The 25,000-nt window shown below is 36.1% G+C and overlaps 1 protein-coding gene across 1 annotated transcript in view; it reads right to left on the bottom strand.

The window, feature by feature from the left end:
• The window catches only part of ccdc102a (coiled-coil domain containing 102A), a 118,759-nt gene that overhangs the window by 9,625 nt on the left and 84,134 nt on the right, over positions 1 to 25,000 (bottom strand). The window contains exons 7-8 of the mRNA XM_056461489.1: positions 8,039 to 8,209; positions 4,540 to 4,643 (exon numbers count right to left, since the gene is read on the bottom strand). Coding sequence (XP_056317464.1) covers positions 4,540 to 4,643; positions 8,039 to 8,209 — 275 coding nt within the window. The remainder of the gene's footprint in view (positions 1 to 4,539; positions 4,644 to 8,038; positions 8,210 to 25,000) is intronic.

The following is a 25,000-nucleotide window of genomic DNA, read 5'->3' as shown; positions in this document are numbered from 1 at the left end:
TTCATTTATTTTCTGGTTAATCTCTTGCAATTTCTTTTAAGAGTATATAGATTCATTTCTAGTTAAGAAGTCAAGACACCGCAGACACAGAAAGCTGTTCTAATGTTATGTCATCTTATCTGAGCATTTCAATATGCAAATGTTTTCATTACAACATGAGCCAGCTGGAGATAACCGATTTTCTAAACGGATCGCAAGCCTGGCTTTGTTTACAGTCTGTATATCTGCACTCCTACTTCCAGTTACATGCTTTGAATGAAGAATATAATCTATTGATACTGCTATTGAACAGCTGATACAGACAATTACTTCCTTATATGCCACAGAATGCTAGTTTCAAGTCGCCTGCAGTGCTTTTAGTGTGTTTAAGTGCAGCTTTTCAGCCAAGATGCAATCAACATGAGGTAACACAAACAAAGCTCTTTGACGTCAGCTTGATGTGTCGGGATGTGTCGAGTTACTGTATTTCTCATCTAGCACGCAACCCATTTACAGTCAACATGTACAGTATGGAGAACTACAGTAGCGCTCAAATCATATGGCACAGATCTGGCAGGCTTCTCCACTCCCAGCTAGGAGCATTGCCTGCCCTCATTTATTGATTTACACACCAACTTTATGATTATAGACTGAAGTACATTCAGTCAATTACCATCTAGTCTCTGTAGAGGCAGAGGGAGAGAGAAAGACATGAATAAAGAGAGAATATGAACAGGGACGTCAACTGAGAGGACAACAGCGAGGACTGAGAACAACAACAAGCCGCTAAGTGTGAAACAGAGACGAGAGACTTTGAGTTCACAGCTTTCCGATGAAGAAAGAAGCAAATAGGCACGGTGGGGGTGCCAAATGATGCTGCCGGTGGGCTGAGCAGAGCTGCCGCTTCACGCTGCGAGACTAACAGACAGACAGAGCCGCTGCGAGCAGGACGCTGGGCCGCTTCACCCTGTAGAATCAGGAGATCTGATCCTCCTCTGCGTGTCCACAGCAGATAGCGCTGTTTATGGTTCTCTTGCTGCAGGGCTGAAATTGGGCTGAGTCACAGCCAGCATGGGGAAAAAAAAAGATGCAACTCTGAACTTCCTGTAGCATCAGATATGGGAGTGAACTCCACATCAACTCAACAACCGAAGCACTATCAGCTCCTTAATGCTGTCATTTCCAGCCTTCTCCTGTCATCCTTACTCCAAATCAGCCTCTAGACCATCCTCTGTCTCCATGACAACTTGGACAAGCGCTGGGCTCCATCTGTCACCCTCTCCACCCGTGGCCTGCTCCGCTCTTCCGAAATCATGCTGAACCCTGGCCCACCTCTCAAAGGGGCCGGCTGATTGTTCCTGCATCCTTTCTTCAACTCCTTCCCTTTCATGGTAATGCATAGCGGTATATTGAACCAACTTCCCCACACCCAATAGACAGCTTCCAAGTTTGTGACAAACAGAATTGCTGTAGCTCATTTTTAGGGTGCTGTATGTAAGTTTTTGACTCTTCTAAAGCATAAAAATACCATAATATGTTTGCAGATATTTAAGAAACATTCCAAGAGAACATTCTTGTTTATTTGAAAAATAATGCTGAAGTCAGATATTCTGCTTTGAAAACGTGCGTTACGTGCCGGAACGTCTGTCTTTGTTTTGGTTCTTTTAACTCTCCCACTGCCACTTCAGACAATTATATTTCAGCACCACATATTTCATTTATTCAATCAGTCAGGAAGGCTCTTAAAGCATTAGTCAGTGAACGAAATGTGACCTCTAGTGGACATTAGCAGACTCCAAAATGAGACGCAGATTCAGAGTTCCACATGAGGTTATTAATTAGCAAATAGTATAAATATTTTGAACGTAAACATTAGGTGAGCAGGTTACATTGTAACTCCGTGTCCTAACAACTCGCTACATGACGAGATTTGCAGTGATGAGCAATTGGGCTGTTTGCACCAGATGAAACATGACAGAAATGTAAATACAGCCATTCAGAAGCACAGAATATGCACTCACTCATGAAATGGTAAGGTTTATAATCTAATTAATCCATATTAAACCTCTTTAACATTGTTAAATGATGCTGAATCACTGATATGTGTTGGTTTTTTCACAGATCTAAAGAAAACAGAAAAACAGAAAGCCATTTTTTTAAATATATCAATTCGAGGTATTGGTTAGAACAAAAACTCCTTTAAATATGGAAAATATTCCTATTGTGTGCCACTGCTTTAATTTAGAATACGATAGAAACCAGCCTTTAGGCTCGATCGTCAGACTCGCTCGTGTTGTTCGTCAATCTGGCAACCTGCGCTTTGCATTCACTACTTACTTGTATTTTTTAAAAATATATTTATTATCTGTTTTTTGTCCTGTCTCTGTAATGCTGTTGCACTGTAGAAGCTCTGTCACGAAAACAAATTCCTCGTATGTGTGAACATACCTGGCAATAAAGCTCTTTCTGATTCTGATTTTGTTTTGATCCAGGAATGTAATACGTAGTTCAACCACTGGGTGTCAAACTTACATACTGCACCTTTAAGCTTTAATTTTAAGATTTTAAGCATGCAAATTATCTTGACTGTATTTGAGCCGAGGATGTGAATATGGTTGGAAACAAAGATAATACATAAAACATTTTGAATCATTCAAAATTTTGGTCAGACTTTTAAGGTACAATTCTTTCTATAAACCCATCATTTACTATGACTTTTGCCTAAACCCCCTAATTTGCTGCTTTTTGACTGTTATTAAGGTAGTGGTTTGGTTTAGGTATTGGGTAGGATTAGGGATATATAATATGATCATGCAGAATATGTACTTTATAAGAACAAATAAACAGTCAATATTGTAATAAATGTTTTAGATTAATAGCGAGAATTGGTGTTATCTTTTTTCTTTTTAGCCTTAAACAGCATTGTTTAGCTTTGAGCCGAAATTGATGTTTGAACATGTGATTATAGGCAAGGGCTTGTCATATGGCGGCTACATTGACTTAAAGCAATTATTATGTGCAAATAAAGCCCCAGTCAGATCACATGAATTTATCATGATTTCGGCACAATTTCCTTGAAGTAGGGTGTCATGAGGATTCCTAAACGACAAATGGGTGTGGTGACCCAAAATTCAATGGTTTCTTCTTGTGTCAGGTAATCAAATAATAGGCTGCATATTTACTTATAGGTGGGTCACAGGTGGATAAGATCAATCATTTTTTTATGCAAACTTTAACTACCTTTTGTAAAATATTAAAGTGTTTTAAGGCATAAAGTGTTTTATCTGACAGACTGGCACAAATATGCAGACATCTGCATTCTCACAACAGCCAGACGAAAAAAGTTATTCCAAACGAAATTAGTTTTAAAAAGATTGATTATATTTTTGCTTGTGCCTGTCCACTTCTCAACTACACATGTGGATGATTTGTTTCACTTTGTAGAAAATAAGGATTTAGTTAATGCTTCACTGTAGTTGTTGTATCACAAACCCCTGTCATATATTTGCATTTTTTTTAATATGTCATTATTTTAAAGACTATGTCTTGAGTATCTGATTTGTCCTTGCTGCAACGTGCTTTCATTTTCACTGGCTCACTCGTGGCAAGTTCAGGCGAAAGAGTGTTTAATAATCAACCCCTGCAGGAAAATATACATTTAGATTGCAAAGGAAATATCTTAATATTAAAAGAAATCATAAGTTTGATCCTATCCATGTCGTAAAGAATGCCCTTGAATAATGTGGTTATTAGTTGTCAGCAAGCATCAGTATTTATTGAGTTTAAAATAAGATTAAAAATTGAAATTGAGATTAGAAATATCGTTCTAGCAACACTTGTGACTGCTTTGGGAAATAACACTCATCGTAGAGATCACAAGATTGCTGATTGTAAAAGAACCATGTAGCCTGGCACATTTGTTACCCACAACAATTTAAGATTTTATCAAAAAAAAAAAAAATAGTATAATCTGACATACAGTAGTGACTTTCATAACCGACAATAAAAATAGTGTGATCAGACCGGGGCTTTAGATGAATTAACCCTGGCAGAGCAAGAAAAATCTGGTCAACAGGCCAGATCTGTAGTTAAACTCACTAAAATATCAAACCTCTGACAAATTAAGACATGCGTTAAACATTACAATATTAATGAATGCCATTAGATTATTTCTTAATTCAAGTTAGAAAATCCAGTATCATGACTAGTTCCTATAAACAGTGGCGTGTCGACATGCCCATCACTGCTCTCTCCAGCTGCGCCCACAACACTGCTTCCAGTCTCCCTGTTACTACGGTAACCCACAGCCTGGCAGCCTGGGATTGGCTGCTGGTAGGTGCAAGCCTGAATGCAAGCAGAATAATGAGATAGGGACTCGCTGACAGTTTACACTATAAACCTGCCATCTTATTCATGATGTTGTGTAACAGAGAAGCTTATCCTGCATTCATTACCGATCAAAAGAGAGCCAAACGGAACACAATATTCTGAAAAACGCTTCACAACAGTTTACCTGCTACCGAGAGACTGTCGAGTGTGCATATATATTGGTCTGGTTACCTGGATTGTAGGTGCTCCAGCTGAACTTGTAGATTCTCCGATTGCTCCACCTGCTCATCCAGGGATCGTTGTAGCTTTCTGGTCTGATTATGAGCCTCGTCCAACTGAAATAAATGCAAAATACAGAGTTTGGCAATCAACATTACGGTTGACAGACAGAGCTTATGTTCACTCATCTGAATTATGCACATTTATGCACAGCAAAGTTGCATGTAAAATTGGTTTTCTGTGACTTAGTGAATTTATCTTTTGCTGAGAATCCTGCTAATTTAAATGTGTCACTAACGCAGTGTTATCTAATCTGACAGTCAGAAAAGGAATGGGTTGACATTTTTTTTTCTTCAAATATTGGTGTTAATTTCTAGCAAAGATCAATTTAGATCAATGTATTTTTTATAATATAATATATATAATATAATATTAGTATACAGGGTTTCTGCAGATATCAACATAATGTCTAATTTAAGACTTTTAAAGACCTTTTTAAGACCATTGAGTATTATTTTAAAGAGCCCATATTATGGGTTTTTGAAAATGCCCTTCCATGTAGTATGTCACACAGCTCTAAGTGAAGTGAAATATCCAGCTAAGGCTTAAATCTGTAAGTGTACAGTGTTTAAAACTATTGATTCATCTATAAAAGAGTCGACTCATAGTGCTTCAAACGAGTCGTCTTGATAACGAGTTATTAGGTGTTTCGCGATAACGCAGCTACGAAACACAAGTAGTTGCACTCGCAAGCCCGGGAGATTTGAAACCTGCGGCTCCGCCCACTAACAGAAAAAAGTCACTCACACACACACACAGAGACACACACAGACACACACACACACAGAGACACACACAGACACCGGTAGAATGAAGTCACGCTGTGCAGATGGAGATTATTGACAGTTCACCCAAAGATGAAACCTTAGCATATAGCCTAGCCTTGAGCAGATCGAGAGCCTCTGGAAACTACCTGCTTACAAAGAAGACTTCTTCAGTTTGTTAAAGGAAGGATCAGTATAGACTGTCAGAACAAGGATCAGTGGATCATGAATCAGTTTCTTCCCCCATTTCACCAGTGTAAGTACGTGCGATTAAAATTGTTGCCTCGTTTACTCTAGCTTGCAAATTATGCATTTAGTTGTGTTTTGTTACTTGTAACCGCGTGTGCTGTATCAGGTTAACTCTTTATATTCTCATATCGCGTGTAAAGCTACGTTGAAAACGCGACGCGTGCCGCTTTGTTTATGGATAGTCAGCTATGTGTGTGTGTGTAATGTGTGTGTGTGTGTGGCTCCTCTGAGGACGGTCGTTTGTGTGAGTGTCTCCTCTTAGGAGGTTGATGTGTGTGTGTGTGTGTGTGTCTCTGAATAGGGTAAAGCTCTAGGCAAAGGGTGATCAAAGGGACCCGTTTGTAAAGTGAGGACTTTAGGGGGTGTCGCGGTTGAAATCTTAGGGTTGTAATCGCGGATGTAACTGAGGACGCGGAGGGGGAGGGAGGTGTCGCCGCCGCGCCGTCTCTATTCTGGACGCGCCGGCCCTGTGTGTGCGTGTGTGTAAAAAGAGCAAGTAGACCGCTAGGACATATCCTCGCCAGTTCTTGGACTTTTTGCTTGATAAAATAGTTAGTCGTCAGTATTTTCTAGTCCATCGTCTATATTTACATTCACCCACTGGCAGCCAAAATCCACTATGAAGCGTGTGTACACTGTGACTACTTTTATATTGTTGATAATCTGCTGGGCATTTCACTCTGTCTCGCCCTGAAGCCTGTCAGTGTCGTCGACCAATCGCAGCAGCCTGTCATTGGTCCAATCAGCGCAGATTAGCTTCGCGCTGAGCAGGGGTTTGGGTACAAATGAATCGCTGAACGATTCATATGGGAGTCGCTGGGATAATTAGGTAAAAATAAATGCATATTATAAGACCATCAAAGTGTTGTTTGACCTTGCATGCATATTAGACTGTTGTTGGAGACCCTTACAACCTAAATATGACCCTATTTCATCTATAATATGGGCTCTTTAAGACCTATATGACAATATCAAAAACACACATACAAAATGCAAAATCACAAAATTAGTGGTAAAATAAATGTATTCAAATTGAACAGTAATAAAGACAGGTTAGATGCACCATTGAACTACAAAAAGAACAAACAAAAAACATCTTGAGGCAGATTTATACTTCCACTTGGCACCGCATCGCACACCTCACGAAACAGACAAGGTTTTATACTTGACTCGTTTGCCATTGAGATATTCTTTTAAATGACAGGGGGCGGTCAAAAGAAACCCACTGTAAAGTCAGACAGATAAACAGAAGTAGTACGTTTCCGGAACTAGGTAATATCAATAATATCATTGAAGATTTTTAAACCAATTGTTTTTTTATTATTTTTATAATTTACTATAATGATTATATGATACTATAAAGATTTTTTTAAATCAAACTTCGATGCATCACTTGCTTTTGTTCATATCTCAGACAGTTCTGCCTATTAAAGTTAAATATTAATGGCAACAGAACATGGGTTGCTCTACAATTATATTTCTTATTATGGCAAGAATAAAAGCAAAAAAATAAATAAGTACACTTACTAAAAATACAGATGTTTATTTTTTTCTTTAGCCTACTCAACAATTCACACATTACTGTCTGGCTAGTTTCTGTCCTCTACTTATAAGCTAAAAACGCAATAATGGTAAAACATTCCTGACCGTTATTAGTCAAAAAAATCATGTTGCACGCACTGAAAGTGAACCTCCGCAAACACAGCGATGACATCACATTCGCCCCACGCACAGAGTGCAATAACAGAAAGCTGATTGGCTATTGCATGTTGGTCTCATTTGTAGTTGTAATACCGCAAATTACATTTGGACTAGTTAAATAAAGAACTACAACACCACAAAAAGCTAGCATCAACAACAAAAAAGGAATTTAAATGAGCATTAGATGTAGCGTTACATGGACATCGGAAAAATAAGACCTGTGCAAAAATATTTAAGACCTGGAACAGGACTTTAAGGACTAAAATTTAGATTTTTCAATTTTAGACTTAAGACCGCGCGGAAACGCTGAGTATAATATAATATACTGTAATGTAATGTAATGTAATATAATGTAATATAATATAATATAATAGATACCAAACAAATTTGCTGTTAACAAATTAATCACACACACATACATGGTTAACTAATATATATATGATAGTGTGTTTCGTGTTATTATGCTTTGTTTCTATTTTTAGGTGTTAACTTTTTAACATTTTCAAGGTTCTACAGATGAAAAATAGCTATTCTTAGCTAGTTCTGACACATTGTACAGTAATATTAATTAATGTGCATTCCCCCTGTAAACAAATAAACTATGCGAAACTAAACTGGTGATGGAGGTAAATTTGCTAGAACTGAAAGTCCCAAAATATTTTAAGCCCTGTATTCGATTAGACTAGATTAGATTACACCTAAATAATAAGAATTAAATATGGAGTGTGGTTGTTCACCTCATCTTCAGCCTGGCCAAGCTCTTTCTTCAGCTCCTCCACCCTGAGCCGTAGCTTCTTCACTTCCGCCTCATGCTGCTCCACACGTCGGTTAGCATGTGTGAGCTCGGCCGTCTTTTCCTGGTACTGCTTCTTCACCTTGGAGTGGACGTGCCGCAAATCTGCCAATTCCTGCAAGAGAACAGATGTATTATTGTACACACATAAATTGTTATTAAAAAACATGTTTCGTATATGTTGGTGGGTATTATATACACCATGTTGGCCTGACTTATAAATATTAATTTGTGCTCTAGCTATATCAGGAATACATCTACATGTATCATGATATAGCATGCATTCAATGTTTTGCAGAAGCATTTTAAGGCAACTTTCAAGCAAAAATAAGCTCTTTAAAGGGCTCCGGTTTTACCCCTTTTACCAGAAATCAGTCAATTCTTACAGTTCAAAATACCCACCAACATTATTATACAATGCAGAATATGCCTATTTTGGCCTCATAGCAAAGTGTAGCTGTTTTTGTAGCCTGTGCTTTCAAATACAAATGAGCTGGCTCTCCCCACCCATAGTTCCTGTGTGCATGTCTGCTTCAGATAAACAGCAGTCAGTGACAGAGACCAACACAGATGAAGCAGAAATACAGCTCATTAGTCAAAACTAACAGGTACGTTTATTTGATGTATTTGTGGTAGAGTTTATTCAAGCCTTTCTGATATGATGTGTCACATAAAAATGCTGTTACAAATTTTGCAGTATACACACACACACACGTTTACTCACATTTTTGTGGCAGTGGTGATTCCAACGGTTATAAATTACATAGTGAATTTACTGACGTTATTACAAACATGCTCATTTTTGAGGTGCAGTTGATCACAGAGAGTTGGAACAGATCTTTTAATCCCAGTTGCTTTGCAAATCCTGTTCTGTGGACATATTTATATGCATTACTACTGAGACATGTTATGCGGTCCTGTCAATCAATTCAGTAGATGGGGAAAACCACACTCCTATGTCACGCATTGTGGTTGGCCTCTAAATCACAGGATTATTTGGATCCTATTTGAGCATCAGGAAAAAAAAAAAAAAAAAAAGAGAGACTTGTCTTTATATCACTGCAATATGACAGCGGACACACTATACCTACACACAGTTCTGTTTAACCAACTTCCATATGATAAATTTGTGTTCTTAAAAGTGCCCTTTAAATATAATGACTGTCACTCGAATTGCGCCTGGATGCTTCACCAAAAGCAAGCAACAAAAAGTGCTGTTGATATGAAGTGTTGTAAAGGAAAAACACACATTCTGAGCTTCACTAGACATACTTCAAAGAAAAAGATTTTATGATACTATATCCAATGTGAAGATCTATTCTGAACAGTATCACAGAAAGAACGCAGCTCAGACAGAACTTCACAGTAATGAAAACAATTTTAACCTTCCTAACCATTAATATAATGGGACAATGTGCTTCATTTCTCATCACAACACAAGGGACTATGATGCGGAGCCCAAGTCACATCTAATCACCAAATAAAACAGCTCATAACCAACAAAGAACATTATGTTACCAACAGCAGGTGCACTGCCCCCCTATAGTGTTTGTTTTCTCCCATTATTATTACTATTATTTTCCTGTCATGGGAGTCTACTGCAGCCCATAGTGCATTAGAGTAAAAACTTTTACACAGTGATTGTCATGTTCTAATAGAACAAAGTTGCAAAAATGTGGTGTACCACGGCTCAAGAGAACACTGTGTTCTACCTATATTGTTTTTCTTGCAACTGCATATTTTTCCTCAGCTTATGTAATTTTTGGGACTGGTGTAAATAAAGGGGCAATGCAGTAACATTTAACAATCATGGAAGCCACTGAAGTATCGCGTTTTCCATCTACCATCTTGAAAACCCACTCAGACCTGCTGCTAAAAGCTGTGCCCTGATTACAATCCGGAAACCACAGCCTCAAGTATTTAAATCAAGATAAGACAAACTAACACTGACAATGTGTGCTGTATCCAGGTATTTGTCCAAGCTGATCTTGTGGTTAGACAAGGCAAGACAAGGCATCTGAAGAAAGACGGTTCCTGGTATGAGCTATACCACACTCCATATACCAGCCAATGAAGGAAAACAAAAGACGAAACAAACTAAAGTAAAATAAAGGCTGCCCGTAGAACAGTCAAAAATCACACTATAGATAATTGGATTTCTGAAAAACAGTCAGATGATCTCTCTTTACTTTTAAATAGAAGGCTTTGTAATGTGCAGACAACAATTGACAACAATTACTGTATACAAGGCTCTTTGACACACTTGTTTACATTTTCAATACTGTGAAAAAGTGTGGTGGTACTTACCGTATGTTAGATGATTCTAGGAACATTCAAGGAGCATTTTTCAGAATAAATACTTATCAAAACCATATATGCCAATCACACTGCTCATTATCTTATTTGATTTAATCTGTGTTGATGTTATTTTGTACCCATTACAGGAATAAATTACATTTAAGAATTAGTTTAATTTCCAATAATTCCCATTCCAATCAATTGCTCTGTCCTGAAAAAGTATCATGTATTAAAAAGATCAAATTTACATGCGTGTTGAATTCATAATATTATAACATAATATCTAAAAATACTGTCCCCAAACTTCCCAAGGGTAATGTACATATTATCTGATACAACAAAACCTTAAAAGTGCATTAGGACATGTTTTTGTCAATATATTCTTGTATATAACTGAAAAAAAACCATTGTATATATTATTTAAACTTTTATATTTATACGTTTTTACAAGAAACAAGAAATTCTAAAGTCACTGTACAGTAAAATGCAAAGGTTTGTCAAAAAAAAAAAATTAGGACAACATGCAGTATGACACCATTATATCCTTTATTATTATATTACATATAGTTATATTTTTTATTTTACTATTAAATTAAATTGCTCCAAGCCTTTATTAATGATACATTTCCTCTTATGAACACAAAAGAACAATCTTATGAATGCTGGTAATCAGATAGTTGACTTTTACAGTACCATTTACTGATAAGTTAAAAGAAAAAAATAAATGAATATATTTTTAATTGTGCTAAATCACTCAATTTTAACAAACACATTATTTTCTTTGTTTTTTTTTAAACATCAAATCACAAATTTCTGTGTTCAATAGAAATGTAAATGATGACAGAACTTTAATTTGTAGGTGAACCGTCCCTTTAAGTCCGGTACTAACTAGATGTCTAGGTGAGAAGTAACCTTGAATGATCAGCTCAATGTTCTGACATTCCCACTTTTTTTCTGCACACATACATGCTGAGCTCATGGACATAACAGTGAGAAACAAAGAGATGGAGAGCCTACAGAGATTGAGGGGGGTAGAAAGGCAAAGGGAAGCACCAGAATCCATTAATAATTGAAGAGGATAATCAAGTAGCTGGACAAATCTCATTCATAATGTACCTCCCACATCTCCCGCAGCCATAATGTCTATTTGTTTTAGAGCAGGAGCATGTATGCACACATGAAGAGCATTCATACTTCTATATTATCAATGGTTCACCCTTTTCATATAGGCATAAAAAACGATGTAAAAGAGAAGGCGTTCAAAGACTAACAACAGAAGGAGAAGAATTAATTTATTACAGGTTTATTACAATTACAGAGTTCTGTTATTACACTGGGAAAAATGATTCAAAAGATTTACTAAATTTTATTAAGTAGTTGTAAACCTTTTATTTGGGCTGAATTTATTTTTTGTTTATTTAAATTCAACACAAATTGTTTCCAGCAATTTTGCAGACTTTTTTTTAGTGTAGGATGACAAAGGTTTGTATGTTATTTTTTGGGATGGTTGGCCTCATACAAAAAACAAAATGTCTGAGATGGTTAGTCGGATTAAATACATTTACACTGAAAAAAAATATTCAAAGATGATTCATTGGATTTACTCAATTTTTTTATGTTAAGTGGTTGTAAACAATTGAATTTAAACAAACAAATTAAGTTGAACATTATTAAAATTTAATTTGTTTGTTTAAATTCAACACAAATAAATTGTTTGCAACAGTTTTGCATGCAACACTTTTTTCAGTGTACCATTGACAGTAACAATTGTGAGTTTAGTGTTGAGAGTTATCAAATTGTTGTAATATTAATATGGCGATGAACAAACAAGCAAATCCTGATACTTGGCATTTGATGGCAAGATGAGTTATAGTTTTATATTAATATTTGACAACTGTTTTATAACTGATATAAATGGTAAATGTTCAAGCTTAATGAGATGTAAAGTACTTGACTTCCCCTTCAAATTCTCATATTTTAAATAAAAAAATATAGTATTACACAATTCATGAAACTGCTAACTTACCAAGGTACATTTCAGGCAAAGATGAAAATTCACTCAATATTTACTGAACCTCAAGTGGTTCCAGAGCTTTATGAGTTTCTTTTTACTGTTAAACACAATAAGTTATTTTGAAAAATGTTAACCATTGACTTTAATAGGTTGTTTTCACATGATGTCATTGATGACGTGCGAGACTGAGATGGAGGGCACAAAGTGGTTCTTCTACATAGGAATCGCTATCACAACATCAAAATGTTTCTGTTTTATGTTGTTTATAATTGTTTAAATCAGCCAAAATGATAAATGCCAATCAGCTTTTATAGCCTTTCAAAAGTTTTGGCTCATGAAGGAGGAAAGTTAAAGAAACTAGCACAAAAATGGAAGAAAAGGTGGCATGTAAAAAAACATTTTTTCAATAAATCCATGTGTACAAGCTTTTTTTTGAACGCGATGATTCGTTTGACAGCACCAATAAAGATAATTTAGAGGCTATATAGCTATGTGTATTATATGTTAACGTGTTAAATTAATCAGGTACAAACACCACCACACTTCTACAAAAGCCAGGAGAATATAAATAACATCCCTGCCATGCAATTGCTGTAATGAAATCTGTCTTGTTTTGCAATAATCCATGTCTTTACTGGCGTTTCGGCACAATAAACAACCATAAAGTGAACATTGAGGTAAATGTCTATAAATAGTAAGTTCATATACTGTAATGTTTGTGTAAACTGTGGTGCATTGTAATGGTGTATAATTACAGTGAAAAAACTTAAACCTCTTGAATAATTTGTTTATTACTACAGTTGTTTTGTACTGCAGCAACAATATAAATACTACGACATGCAGTAATTCAAGTAATTATCTATAGAATGCTTCCAAACACTGTAGAGTATTTACTATAGAATTTTTCGTGTAACGTAATAGCTTATATCTGTCCCCCCAACAGGCAAATATATTTTGAGTTGAGTAGAAAACTTGGCGTTCTTCATGATATAAGGATCATGCTCAACATATGTGCTTATTTTCTATTCATGTCTCCTTTGAAATATTTTTTCTCAATGTTTCCCATTCAGTTTTTTACTTCCTGCCCTCCATCTGAAATTTGTGCGTCACCACGACCACATGATTGAAAACAACCAATAGTATTTTTTTTTCTACAATCGATGTCAATGGTAACCAGTTTAACATTCTTCAAAACATCTTTCACGTTTAGAGGAACAATGATTAAATTTAGATAATAAAATTGCATTGAAGAATATGCATACTCAACATTTTAAACATAAAAATAAGATTCAAGGTGAATATATATATATAGAATTTATATATAAAGACCTAGAACTTCTGTTGGTTCTATAGAAGTTTCATTTTACTGGTATAAAAAAGTTGGATGTAAAAGAAAGGACCTTAAAGAATTCTAACAGCATAAAAGACAGAATAATGAAAAGCGCGCGCACACATACACACACACTTTAAACTCTGTAAGCCACCTGGCAGAATGTGAATCCCATGCCGCTGTGTTCTATTGATTTCTGGGTCACTGGAAAGGAGGACAAGATCTACTTGTGTTTTACTGAGAGAGAGCCACATCATAGTTAACCCCAGAGCAAATCACACTGCTCTGTATGTGGAGCACATCGCTCAATAATGCCTGCTGAGGTGCTGCACGGGCAAACCTGTGTGTGTGGCGTGATCAGAGATTACATTTGTGGGTTTTTTCTCTTCAAATCTACAGCATTTAAAAACAGTTAATAGGATTAGATTGTGTGATGTGGACCAAATTGTTTCGCCAGTATCTGAAATGATTGCACTGCTCTTATAAATGACATTGCTTAGAGATCTTTTGTTATAGGTTTTGACAGTTTTTTGAATGGCCTGGCTTCAGCTGGCTAACAGCACTCGTCAGTGTTAAAATGACTGGCCATAATTATAATTTATGGTTCAGCAGAGCTTAAATTCCAGTGTGGAGCATCTGTTTTATGTTGAAAGCCATTTAATGTAAAATTATAATATTTAATATTAAAACACCAGTGAAAAGCACTGAAATTCTGATTTACTTGGCATTCAATAGAGAATTAAATGAGATTATATTCTACATTTGACAACTGTTCTAGTTAAATCTTACACATGGATATCCAGCAAACTCCTCAATTGTTCTCCTTAATTTTCACCATTTTAAAGTAAAAAAAAAAGTATATAATTGATGTGATTTGTGTATGGTAACTCATTATTTATTGCGATGAGACAAGTGTTGTTTATATCTAAATGTAAATAAATGTTACAAATTTTTCTACATATTAAATAAACTAATAAAACTCAATAGATGCATTTTGTTTTTTTCAAATAGACCTAACTTTAACTAACAAGAATTGGAGAACTTATGTTACGTTTCAAATTGATCCCTCAAATTATAATTAAATATAAATATAAACATCATAATTAAATACAAAAAAGGTAATTAAGAATGTAATTTTAAACTTACAAATTTATAAATAACAAAAATCTAATTATCAGCAACTCTAAATGACATGACAAGGAATGTAAAATATTTGTTGTAATTAGTGTGATAAAATCTAAAAGAGACAGCACTTGCGTGAGTGCATTTAACACGTACTTACAGTGTAATTATCTAAGAATTTACTGGGTCATATAAGATTACTACACGGGTAATGTTAGGTTAAAAGGTAGGTTTATACATGGGGATAGTACAGGGATTCTGAACCGGTGGGCCACAGCGACTAGTGGGCCTCAGCAATTCTGCAGGTGGGCCGCAAGCTTCAATATTCAAGTCTCAATATTATACTATAATTTTTAGATTTCATTATTAGTATGCTAAATGCACTTTCTCCTGTTCACTGATTGATTCCTCAAACAGCCTCATGATCGTGTCTGCAATTTAGATATATATATATATATATATATATATATATATATATATATATATATATATATATATATATATATATATATATATATATATATATATATATATAAATAATTTTTATATAATATAAAATAAGTTTTATATAATACTGATAATAAAAAATTATAGAAAGCATATATTTGCTAATAAACAAAGGTTTAAATGAGCATTGCATACAAACATTTTAGAGAAAAGACAGGTGGGCCTTCAAAAAAATGATTGGAGAAAGAAGTGGGCCCCAAATTGAAAATAAGAAACTGTCTGGTGCGTACAGAGATGAGAGGATATACAGAGAGGAGAAAGAGTGCATGTTTTGTCAAGCCTATTCGGAATTTCACAAATATAGGTTATTATCCAGTTTTTAAATCATAACTATTTTAAGTGCTCAGCAAAATTGATTACACCCCATTTTGAAAAGGAATAGTTTATTCATTTCTCAGTGAATATAGGCAATGTATTTTGGTGCATTTAAACAAAACAGATTTATTAAACAGATATATTTATTAAAATATATTTTAGTCAAAGAAGATATTTAGAAATTGAGAAAATACAATTAAATTTAAGCAAAATATTGCAAAAAATAAATTACAACCTTCAAAATTTCAACTAAATTTTTCTTTTTTTCCTCTTTTTAAATTTTGTATTTAATATTTTTCAATAACATATAAATTTGAGTATACTAGTTTTTGGGTCGTTATCGTACGTTATTTTGTTAGATAAGCTCCAGATTTGGCTTCAGTACTGATTAATCTATAGTATATGCACAAATCTAATATTGTACAGCTTCCTATTAAAAACATTAACTTAAAATATAGATTTGTGAGGGGTGTACTTATATATGCTGAGCACTGTATATGACAGAAAAAAACGAAATGCTACCAATAATGAGAATGAAAAAAGGCATGCCTCAGCAGTTAAAATCGAGTTAAATCAAGTTTAATAACAACATATTGTTTTCTGAAGCCACAATGTGCTCTTTTAGACCACTTAACCAATTGACAGATTACTCCAGAAACAGCATAACAGTTCTATTCTCAAAAGGTATGTAAAAGGTAAAACTGTATGTGAATTCAGACAACTCCAAAGAAAAGATTAGCATGAAAGACAGAGCAGAAACAGTCTGAAAAGATGAAATATACATGTTAAGTGAAGGAGGGCAAAAATTACTAATGACATCACATCGGAAAAAAGGGAGTCTGTGATTTAACAGCCTTCTTCACTTTAAAGCTGAATTTTTCATCTGCTGTAATTTGGGCCTCGCTATCTTTGGTGAGTGTTTTGAAAGTGGAAAGGAAAAAGAGGGACGGATGAATAAAACATATACCACGTCTTGATGAATGATCCATGATGCTACAGAAATTTACTGCAGCAGAGGGAAATGCAAAGTGAGATGTGAAAACTCTGGATACACGAACAGACACCTGATCAACGCCAGTACAGACTTAAGACGTACTCATGGGGAATACAAGGAAAACGCTTAGTTTAATAATGTCAGTTGAATGCAAACAGACACACGCTTGAGGCATGGTGAGTTTGTACATCCGCATGGGGCGGGGGGCTGTTAAATGTTTCCATTCAGATCCTGAAATCTGCTTAAACATCTGGCCCGCTGCGCTCAGAACACACACCTAGCCACAATCACTTCACACTGTCTTTCACTCATACTCCAAAAAAAGACCTGAAATACACAAACGTGCAGCCTTTTAAAGGATTCAATTTCCCCTCAATCTGCCTTTCATGCAGAAGCATTGAGAGCGGCGAGACGAGAGCTTTCTGACGTGCTGTGCATTGAACGGCTTCAATGGCTGCTGTCTACAGTATACACAGCCGGATAAAAGCAGATTTACTTTGGAATATAAAATTATATTATCTGCCAAATTTATTTGGAGCAATAAAAAAAAATAAAGCTTTCGATAAATAAACATACCAAACTATTTCTGCCCACTCTGCTTCCTCTTTTGACATACAGTAGGTTTTATATAATGCCAACCCATGCTTTCGCACTCAACATAAAAGAGAAAAAATGGTGTGCATATATATTCACATAAAGATGCCTCACACCCACATAGTTATACAACCCAGTCATGATGGCAGAGATCCGTAATACTCTGGAGAAATCATAAAGCTAAATAAGTAGGCTGTAGCCTTGATTAGCAGTTAAAGGGGCGATTGATTTATTTGCTCTATATATCTAATACCTGGACCAGCATGAGAAATCATTTAAAAAACATTAAATGTATAAATGGCATGACAGAGATGGTAAAAAAAAAGTTATATGTATTAATGTTAAAGGGGTGGTCCACCACGTTATATTTTAAACTTTAGTTGATGTGTAATGTAGCTGTGTGAACATAAACAGCATCTCTGAATGTAAGACGCTCAAAGTTCAATGCAAAGGGAGACCTACAATGGATGAATTTTGGGGACTACAAAAAAATACTTCCGGGCCTGTGAGATCACAAACGTACTTTTACCGCACACACACACACACTGCGCAGCTAAGGGCCGTGGCCATAGGTGCTGTAATGTTACAGCAGAGAGAGCTAAACACTGCTATTTACACAGAGCTTCTTCTGTTTCTGGGCTTCCAAAGGACACGACACAAAGACAGAAGTGCTTACAGTTCAATATTAATTGAGAGACAGTGAACTTAACAGAGAACTATAAAATACATAGCAAGCATGATTTGACAAAACAGCTTCCAGAATCTCTCCCAGTTCAGTACTGGATTCGGTTAAAATCTCCTCAAAGATGGAGCAGCTCCAACAAGCAGAAGCTGTGGACTCTGAGCCATGACCTGTAAGTGTTTTTATTTGTTAAAATTGATCATGACATGTACAGTGTCCAGCCTTAACGGTATGCTGTAGCAAAGATGTAAACAACGGGAAATGCTCCTCAACAAAGTGACTAATTGCATTACCTTTTATGGAAAGTGATGCGTTCCGTTACTTTTGCGTTACATTTTTTACCTTTGCTGAGGCTTGATTTATTTCAGAACTTGCAGATTTTTTTCCTTCTTTTAGAAGAGCTCTGCAATTAACAATGCATTGTATAACCTTCATTTACCTTGAAAAAACACATCAGTACGATTCAACGTGACTATGTTAGTTTGAATTGAGCAATGTATTTTTTGATAGCTAATTAATTAAAATAAAAAGGAACATAACATTTTTTAAGTAAATTAAATATTACTTGATTTTAAGTAATGAGATACTTTACTCGTTACTTTGAAAAAAATATTACGTATTTCTTAATATATATTCACATAACTCGTGTTACTTGTAATGGATTATCCCCAACAGACGATAACAATAACTAAAATACCAGTGAAAAACTAGAAAACATTTATCCTTAATCTGAAGAGCAGATAAATTAGATTGTTTTACGCAAGAAAGCATCTTTTAATAAAGCAAAACGCTACATCTCAGTTACATCCTTGTTTAACAACAAGTGCAGCTTGTTGAAACCCCTGACCCTGCCTTACAGCCATCATTACAGCGGAGGATTAGATCAAGTCTAATAAGACAGCTGAGAGAGAGCACAGTCTGCGGGCGAAACGCCTCAGCTCATGGCAAAACCGGAGCGATGGAGGAGCCGCTGGAGCCGTAATGGCTTCTCTGCCAGTTTGTGCCTTTCTAACACTATTTCTCTTGACAGACTGAGAGGATGATTCACTCACTCTGGCTTCACAATGGGCAAAAACAGTGAGCCAGGAGCTATGATAAACAGTGTCTGTGGGTCTTAGTGGGTCTGACCTGAAAACAGGGAACATACAGTCCAACTGGCCAAAAAAAATAGATGTGCTATCCACAAATAGAATTTGCTGTGCCTTACAATGAATGGTGCTTTGTGGGAATATACACAGTGTGAATCTAAATTGGAGTTCACCTTGAGTCTACAGGCGGGAATAGTGGTTTTAACATGAGACCTCACAGACAAGGTTCAAAATTAACACATGCTAAAGCGAGGAAAACTAAACGCAAGTTATTCAGTAGTTGGCTTACCACTTTGTTGATAATTGCAACATCCACTGTTAAAAATAAAGGTTCTTTATAGGGAATGATGGTTCAACGAAGAACTGTCAGCATTCAAGGAACTCTGCATCTCACAAAAGACTCTTCATAGTGGAAATAAAAGTTCTTTAGAATAATCACCTCATATTAAGAAACAAACGGCTGTATTAAGAACTGTTTTCTGAAAACGATTCTTTTGTTGGCATCACTGTGAAAACACCCTTTCAGAAAAATATCATTTTTATGCCTTGTCACCACTGAAAGTTATGGTTTATGGTTTACTACAGTACAGTATGATTCAACATGGGTCTTCCTAACCAGGCTTGCATTTCCACCTCCAACAGTCCCTTAAGCCTGGTTTATACTTCTGCATCAAGTGATAGCTGTATCCCACGACTCATAACTTGCAAGTAACCTCCATTTTTGTCAGCATTTATACATTTGCATTCTGCCTGTGATGCTCTGACAATAACACTTTGAAATGCTAGTAGGCAGTGGGGTTTCTATTTCACTTCGTCAAGCTTCTTTACCAATCTTTTGTAAATAAGCTCCTTCTACAGTAGCAAACCCATAAGCCACCGTTCCACTGCACGACATTCGTACTCGACTGTTGGAATACACCCCCTTGTGGCTGTCGCACATAATTTTCAGTTTTGTCATGCACCATGCGAGAGAAGCTGTTCTCGCAGTGTCCGAAATAAAGGACAACATAAAAAAAAAATGTTACTCATTTATGAATAGATTTTTTTTTAATATAGCCTTTTTTTCTGCTTGTACACCAAGCTTATACACCAAGGCTAATACGCACGCACCTGGATTAGCAGCGGGCCGTTCACACATCGAATATTTTCCGCACGCAAGTTCGTTATTTCCAATGTAAGAATATATGCCAACATATGTGAGCAAGCATACTCATATTGCAAGTCATATGTCTTCCGGCCCCTCATTTGGGATATGCTTTCCATGAACTCGCCTCCATGACAAACTAATTGAAAAGCCCTGCTGTATTGCAATGCTCAGTAGAAACAAACTATTAGAGGGCATCTTTCAAGTAAAAAAAAAAATCAATATCATTTTAAAAATATTAGAGTAAATTAACTTTTACTTAAAACATTTTTCATCATCAACATTTTTCAACAAAGATCAAAGTGCAAAATAGTGTAAATGCAGTTAATGGAAAACAATCATGAAGTTACAAGCATTAACAGGTATTTTTTTTACAATGCACAGTATGTACAGCAGTCAACATTTGAAGTGAAACAAAAAGTTAATTTTAAAATTGCTCTAGAAAAAGAATGGGTGTCGTTTAACAGAATTAGAACAACTTCGAAAGGTGATGATCCACTTCATATGTTGACTGCTGTACAATTAGGGGTCGCCACAGCAGAAATCAGAGCCTAAATCAAAAGAAAGTTAGTGAGTACAATTACCAAGGACTGAGAAAGCCTCCAACCATTCGAGCTGCTAGTGTTTGTTCACTGCTATAGGGATTCTTCAGGTAATAAAAAATCAACGTGCAAGAAAAGCCCAGTTCTGACCACACAGCAACCCTCAAAACACCATGTGACCTTTAACCCCCAGATCAGATTTAAAGCGGGACCATTTCTCCCGCTCGAGCCCCTTTCGCCTTCTTCATTCAGTCCTGAGCTTCCAATTACGTTTCCCTTTGCCTCCCTTCTCTCTCTCTCACTCTCCTGTCACCTCTTCCATTCACCCTCTATGTCTCACCTTCATTACCTCCATGCAATTTCACAGTGCAGATCCATTGTCCTCTGTGATTGTATTGTCCATCCGTCCATTTATTCCCCCCCTTCCACAATCTCTCTTTTGTAAGTGAGATGAACATTGCACTCTCTTTCGGCACATTATCCTCATATCGTCATCCTCATCATTCTCTCTCTCCCTCTCTCCTTTTTGCAGTTTAACCTTCATTTCACCTCCTCCACTTTCCCTCCTATCGGTCCTGAGAGGAGACTTTTTTTTTGCTGACCGAGAGCTCTCTCAATAATAATAAAAAAAAAAGCCTTGGACCCAGACATCGGTATCAGAGCTGCTCAACCCTCACATATCAACGTCTAGGCTTATACATCTTCATTTAAAATGTTCTACAAATATGCAGATGTGGATGATGATTTCCCCCGAGTTCAGATCCTCAACTAATTTATCTATGAGAAGCATTTTGCACTCATACGTGCGTGCACCTTACCGCTTGTCCCTTTGGGTTAGACACTGGGCAGTAGATCAACATTAATGGCATGTTGTCAGTGCTGGCTAACTGGGACATTAGCCTCTGCTGCTCATAAATAAGCCATAGCAGAAAGGTGCTAATGGGTTCATTTTAACGCAGACCTGCCCAAATAGGGTTCAGGCTGACTGGCGTGGGATCACAGGACAACTGACTAATGTGTGGACACACTTCCAGGGTCACATACAGAAGGAGATCTGCTGAAGCAGCGCAACTACAAAAGTATTGAAGGGCAAGAACAAATAAAGTGAGAATTCTGTCATTACTTATTCACTCTTAAGTTGTTACAAACTTGTAAAATCTGCTGATTGATTGATCAATCAACCAATCAATTAAATTCAAGTATGTTATAACAGAAATAGCATATGTTTAGGTTAAAGTAATATAATTGTTTTTAAATTTTGACTTAAATTTCATTGGACTTTATGCAATACGCATTTTATTGTATTACATTAATGATCTCAAACTCAATTCCAGGAGGGCTGCAGCTCTGCAGTTAAGCTCCAACCACCTCCAACTCAACCTGCTTAATACGCTTATTTCACGCGGCCGCCAAAAAACCAAAGCGAGGTTGTGGTGGGAAGAAACCTGGAAGTATAGGACCAGCACTGTAAACATTGCAGTAACATGCTCTGGACTATAAACCTCCAGCTGTTGCCGAGATTTCAAAATGCAGAAAGGGTGTAAACATCACTTTAATATCATTCAGTAAGTTGAATTTAAACAATTAAAAGCAATTTAGCATCAAACAACATCAAAATCTCTATAAGAGTAAGTGCTGAGTGTCCTCCTAGGCTTCAGTTTATGGCACTAGTTAAATACTGTGAGGACGCTTTCCTGCTTCTGCCTATGTAACCCTGTGAGTGATAAAACAATGCAGTCCTCTGTAGCACTCCCTCGTGTTGTCTGTAATAGTGTTGTCCAGGTACTGAAGTTTTAAAAACGTCTATTTTCCGCTAACATTTAAACGCTGCTGAGCACGTTCATAAACAGCGCTGATTTACCATAGCATTCACCAGTGCTCATCAGTTTACCGCTCTTCACCCAGTGCAAACACAGATACATGGACACTGGAGTGCGAAGCAGCCGTGAAGATCAGTCGAGTCACATTCATTTCTGTTGAGCTCGTGAACACAATGGCAAATCAGCGCTGTTTTATGAAAGCCATCAACAGTACCTTAACGGGAAATGGACGGTTTTTTCAGTATCGTGAAAGGTCTAATATAGTGAAAGAATCAGTTCTTTAACTTAAGTTTGATAAACGGCATCTATAACATGTGTTTGGAAAAGAAAACGTTAGCTAACTAGTGCCATTTCCCTTAACTTAGCTGAAAATGAGCTCTGATATTCCTTTTTATTTTCACCATTCATTCAGAATGGACCTTCGGGTCACTCGGCAGTGAAAGTGTACATTTGTGTTGATTTCTCTTCGCTGATAAGATATACAGCCAGGTACACAACGTTACTAACTATCAACGATACTTCCGGGTTTCTTCCAACCGCAGCCTCGATTTCGCTTTAAAAAATGGCAGTCGCGTGAAATCCGTCTATTATCTCTAGTAGTCTTGAACACCTTGATTAGTTGGATCAGCTGCATTTGATTAGGGTTGGAGCAAAACTGTGTTTATTTATATATATTTATACACACACACACACACACACACACACACACACACACACACACATATATATGAAAATATATATATAAATAATATTAAATAAATAAAAAATAAATAAATAAATAAAAAAAAGGCGAATTTATCTAAAAATATAGATAAAATAAAAATGATTAAAGCTGAACTAAAATGTAAAAGAAAACAGATTCAAAATATTAGAGTAAAAAAATAAAGTAAAAGTGAACAGAGTAGAGTAAATATTATCAACCCACTAGGTAAAGAAGCATGTGTGTAGGTTTTTACTTTCAATTACTAACCTGCTTCCAAAAACTACAGTTCAAAGGTTTAAAGTATTTGGCTCCACTGCACTATCAAAACATTTTCTATTTGGCAGAGCGATCTGACAAGTTCATTTCTGCCTCGACCAAAGTTTTGAATTCAGGATGGCAAAATCCTTCAAAAAATAAATAAAATAAATTCCAAATCCATTTTGCTGTTGCTAGTGGAGCAGAAACTACACACTTCACCTTTAAGCTCTCGAATTGCATGAAAGCTGAATAATCGTAAACAATTCAAGGAACAAAGTTAGAAAAACAAGCTCGCAAACAGTGATGGATGAAAAACAAAAAAAAAGGAGGAGAGAAAATGTGCATGAGACACCTCAATCAGTAAAGGGCGACCTCTGTGTGCAAAACAAAGCAGACCCAATTGGAAAACCTCTGGAGAAGCAGCCCAGAAGCTGAAAGGCAAGACAATTCATTTCACACTGGCTTAGTCCAGATGTAGCACACGAGAGGAGCTCTCTCACACGCGCCTTCCAAAACCGGAGAGGCAAAACAGAGCACATGGGCTCCCACATTGGCTGTCAATACCGTTTACTTCATTTCCATCAGAAAGCAGGCGCAACAGCAGCAGATGAGCAGCCAATACAGCCTCATTAATCACTGGGGCTGGTGAATGAACTCTTGTCTCCGTGCCATCAAAGCAGGAGGTATAAACACCTGTGTGACTGGCCAGATGTTGAAGGAGTTTGAGGAGAGGTAGACGCTGTTGAACACAACGTGACGAACACATCTGTATACGGTGAGATGAGTGAGATGGATTATGGGACCGATTACAAGTTTTTTGTGATCCTTAAAACCATTTGACCTAAAGTACTCTATACTTGAAAAAATGTAAAATGTAACTCATTTTGGACTTTTAAACCTATAAGACTTCTTGAAGATGCTGTTGGACTGTAGCAACCAATACGTCTAAATAAAGAAATTCTGCTTGAAATGAGCTTCCTGGACTGGATTATCTTTTTTTCCCAAGAACTTGGTGCCATGACCCGGATGAAGACAGAAATCAAAAGTATGATTTTATTTTACATCCCTAATCCTACCCAAAACATAAACCCAACTACGACCAAACTATCTATTAATAAACTGCTAATTAGCAGTTTATTGAACTTATAGTCTTAATTGTGACTTAAAATGCAAAAAGCAAATGAACATACCAATGTAAATGTAAATGTGGCTTAACTGCTATAGATTTTATTTTAATATCAAATTCTAAAATGAATTTTATAGCATTTTTAATAAAGTGAATAGTGAGTTTACGATTGCACTATTGACTTTAACCCCTTCAGACCCCAATTATGTTCCAAGTTTCAGAAAGATATAAAAAGTATATAAAATAAAATCCAAAAAAAAAAAAAAACATACATGATTGCTCGTAAAATATTGAATTATTTTCAAACATTAAGATTGTAACATTATACTTTAATAAATTTTTGTTGTATAGATTGAATCTCGTTTATAA

This window comes from Danio aesculapii, chromosome 7, assembly GCF_903798145.1.
Source record: "Danio aesculapii chromosome 7, fDanAes4.1, whole genome shotgun sequence".
Lineage (NCBI taxonomy): Eukaryota > Metazoa > Chordata > Actinopteri > Cypriniformes > Danionidae > Danio > Danio aesculapii.
Note: the sequence above shows the minus strand (reverse complement) of the source record. Positions and strands in the feature narration are given on the sequence as shown.